Source organism: Tribolium madens, unplaced genomic scaffold (assembly GCF_015345945.1).
Source record: "Tribolium madens isolate multiple individuals breed KSU strain unplaced genomic scaffold, Tmad_KSU_1.1 Scaffold_19;HRSCAF=116;Tcas5.2_LG9, whole genome shotgun sequence".
NCBI lineage: Eukaryota > Metazoa > Arthropoda > Insecta > Coleoptera > Tenebrionidae > Tribolium > Tribolium madens.
In genome coordinates this window covers 2258766-2261956 of record NW_025400983.1, presented here as the reverse complement: position 1 = coordinate 2261956, position 3191 = coordinate 2258766, and the positions used below count along the sequence as shown (strand labels likewise).

The 3191-nt window shown below is 29.1% G+C and overlaps 1 protein-coding gene across 1 annotated transcript in view; it reads right to left on the bottom strand.

The window, feature by feature from the left end:
• The window catches only part of LOC123010005 (low-density lipoprotein receptor-related protein 2), a 43225-nt gene extending 41420 nt beyond the window's left edge, over positions 1 to 1805 (bottom strand). Inside the window, exon 1 of the mRNA XM_044406620.1 lies at positions 1667 to 1805. Coding sequence (XP_044262555.1) covers positions 1667 to 1705 — 39 coding nt within the window. The 5' untranslated portion in view covers positions 1706 to 1805. The remainder of the gene's footprint in view (positions 1 to 1666) is intronic.
• Positions 1806 to 3191: the final 1386 nt, after the last annotated feature.

Genomic DNA, 3191 nt, shown 5'->3' with positions numbered 1-3191 from the left:
GATTTTACATATCAGAAATATATTAATTTTTTACTTATTTAAAAAATGATTTTTTTTCTTTTTTGATATTGTTAAAAAAGCCCTGAAATATCTTATTTAATACATTTTTTTTGTTTATTATCAAATGCTTTTATCTTTTTATCTGTTGGCTCTTTCGATATGTTTTATACCGTTTTTACATTTACTTGACTTTTTTACACTTCCTTGAAGTGTCTATTTTCGTAATATTTTAAAACTATTATTAATTGTTTTTTTTTAATTTTATGAAACCTTATTCTGTTCTCAGCTGCTAAAATTGTTTCTGTTTTAGCTTAATTTTGTTTCTTTTTTTTAAATTGAGTTAAAATTAGTCAGTCTATTTTGCTCTATTTTATTTTTTTGACTTTCTGTAAACAATTTTTTTTACTCAGATTTTTCTTGTTTTACTTTTTGTTTCTTAATTTTTTTTACTTTCAAGATTTTGTTTTTAAATTTTTCTATAACTCCTTTTTTAGCTCAACAGTTTTAGCAAAATCTTTCAAAAAAAATTGTTTTCATCTAAAAAAAAGTACTTAAGTAAAACAATCAAAATAACACCAATTGTGATTTTTTAAGCATGTTTTGCAAGATAAACGGACTGAACAGAGCGAAACTAACTAAACTAATATTAAATTTGATCTAATTTAGTGATTTTTGTTTTTTTTATAGAATATACAGGGTGCGCCAGAACTCGCGCTCCAGAGAAAATTTTCAAGTAAGGTAAGATACCAGGAACATGAAAAAAATGTTCTATCTGTCAAAAAATTTTGACATTTATTTTTTGACATTTGACATTTTTTTATGTCTATTTAATGATACTGATGTATATGTTTTTTTACAATTAATTAGTAAAGGTACAAAAATTTTGCCAATAAAAGCCACAAATAACATTGAACAGAGTTACAATTTAGGATACAGCTTTCTTGTTTCCTCTTTTAATAGCCTATAGCAAAAAAAACTTAGAAAATTATTTTTCCAACAGAAATAAATAGAGTCAAAGTGCAAACTTTAAACCCTCATAACTTCGAAATTTTTATAGATACAATTTTTTTAACATTTTTATCTGGGGCGCGAGTTCTGGCACAGCCTGTATGTGTTTGCAATTTTTCGCAATATTAAGAAAACACAAATATACAGAGTGTGCAAAAATTTGTGAACTGCTTTATTTTGTAAAGCACAGGGAAAAAATTAAAAAAAAATTAAGTGTCCACCTTTCCCGGCCTTACCCTACGCCTCGCCAACTCGATAAACAATTTCGCGCCTTGCCATTTAAAACTCCAAATTGAATTTCGCACAATACCGTTTAATTTCTCGCCGTCAAAAACCCAATTTGCGCCAATGAAAAGATTGCAGTAATCTCTTCAGTAAACAGTGCTCGTTCACGTGGGTGTGCAAAATACCGCTCAGCGCCCACCGTAATCAAAAGGCGCATTAGAGCCGTTTTTAGGTGAACTCGTCGAGTGTTCCGTTTAAATAGCGGACTTACAGGTGTCTGAAAATCGAATTTTGTACCGTTTTCGACGCCAAACAATGCGCTAACTGTCCAATAAAAACCCAATCGTTGAGAAAATCAAATCGGTATTGATCGGGGAAGCCCCGAGGGGCGGCCACCCCGATTCACCCCCCGGAATTTGTTATTTGCTCTCACCATTAGTAAAACGCCGACGATGAGGTTAAAAACTCCCATTTTGGCACACTATTGCACTTGCGAGGCGACGACTTCTTCTTCGGTGTTGAACTGGAGAAGCGCGCGCGATGAATGGTGCAGAAGAAGACGTTAGCGAGGCAGGACCCCAACAGTGTTTTCCCTCTACTGTACTCAGGATGTTCTTCATCCTTATTGGACGTCTCGACTCCACTTTTCGGTGCAATTCAATTCGAAACAGATCGATACTGATTTGATTTCGACGACGGTGTGCCAAAGCAATGCTTTATTTACGTGGCGAGGATTTTTTTTTATGGAGGTTGCAGCACTGACATGGCATTAATTTTAATGGATGCAGACGCACAAAAACAAAAAATCTAATTTGGTGATTAGAGAAACCACAATAAATTGAAACGTAAAATAAAAAAACTAGAAAAATGCTTAGAAAGTAAGAAAAAAATATAAAATACCAACATCTGATATTAATTTAAAAAATATAAAAAGAGACAACAAATAAAAAGATGTATATATCTAGAGAAAAAAAAAACAAACGTAAAAATGAGAAAACAAAAATAATCTGAGTAAAAAAATTTGATTACATTTGATTAATTCTAACTCACTATTAAAAAATAAACAAAACTAGAAACAATTTTAGCAAAAAATAGGAAGCTGAGGACAGAATTACGTGTAAAAAACCCAAAAAAATAAATAAATAAATAGAATAGATGTTTAAAAAATTACAAAAATAGGTAAGTCAAAGAAATGTAAAAAGAGTGCGAAGTATATGGAGATTTCAAAAAAATATGAATAGAAGGGTGTTAAAAAATATTGCAAAATATTTAAGGAGCTAATAGTATGTATCAAAATAAACAAAAAAGTCTTAATTAACATATGAATGTGAAAATTTTTACTAAAAGCTTCTCTTTTTTGTTTTATCATATTTTGAAGTTTTATCTACTGTTTATATTCAAGAAATGCTGGTAGGTGAGTACAAAATAAAACGAAATATTATACACGACGATNTTGTTTTATCATATTTTGAAGTTTTATCTACTGTTTATATTCAAGAAATGCTGGTAGGTGAGTACAAAATAAAACGAAATATTATACACGACGATAAAGCAATGCTTTATTTACGTGAAGAAGATTTTTTTCAGGAGGTTGCTGCACTGACATGGCATTAATTTTAATGGATGCAGACGCACAAAAACAAAAAATCTAATTTGGTGATTAGAGAAACGACAATAAATTGAAACATAAAATAAAAAAAACAATAAAAATGTAAGAAAGTAAAAAAAAATATAAAATACCTACATTAATTTAAAACATATGAAAAGAGACAACAAATAAAAAGATGTATATATCTAGAGAAAAAAAAACAAACGTAAAAATGAGAAAACAAAAATAATCTGAGTAAAAAAATTTGATTACAGATAAAAATAAAATAAAAATAAAAACAAAATACATTAATTCTAACTCAATATTAAAAAATAAACAAAACTAGAAACAATTTTAGCAAAAAATAGGG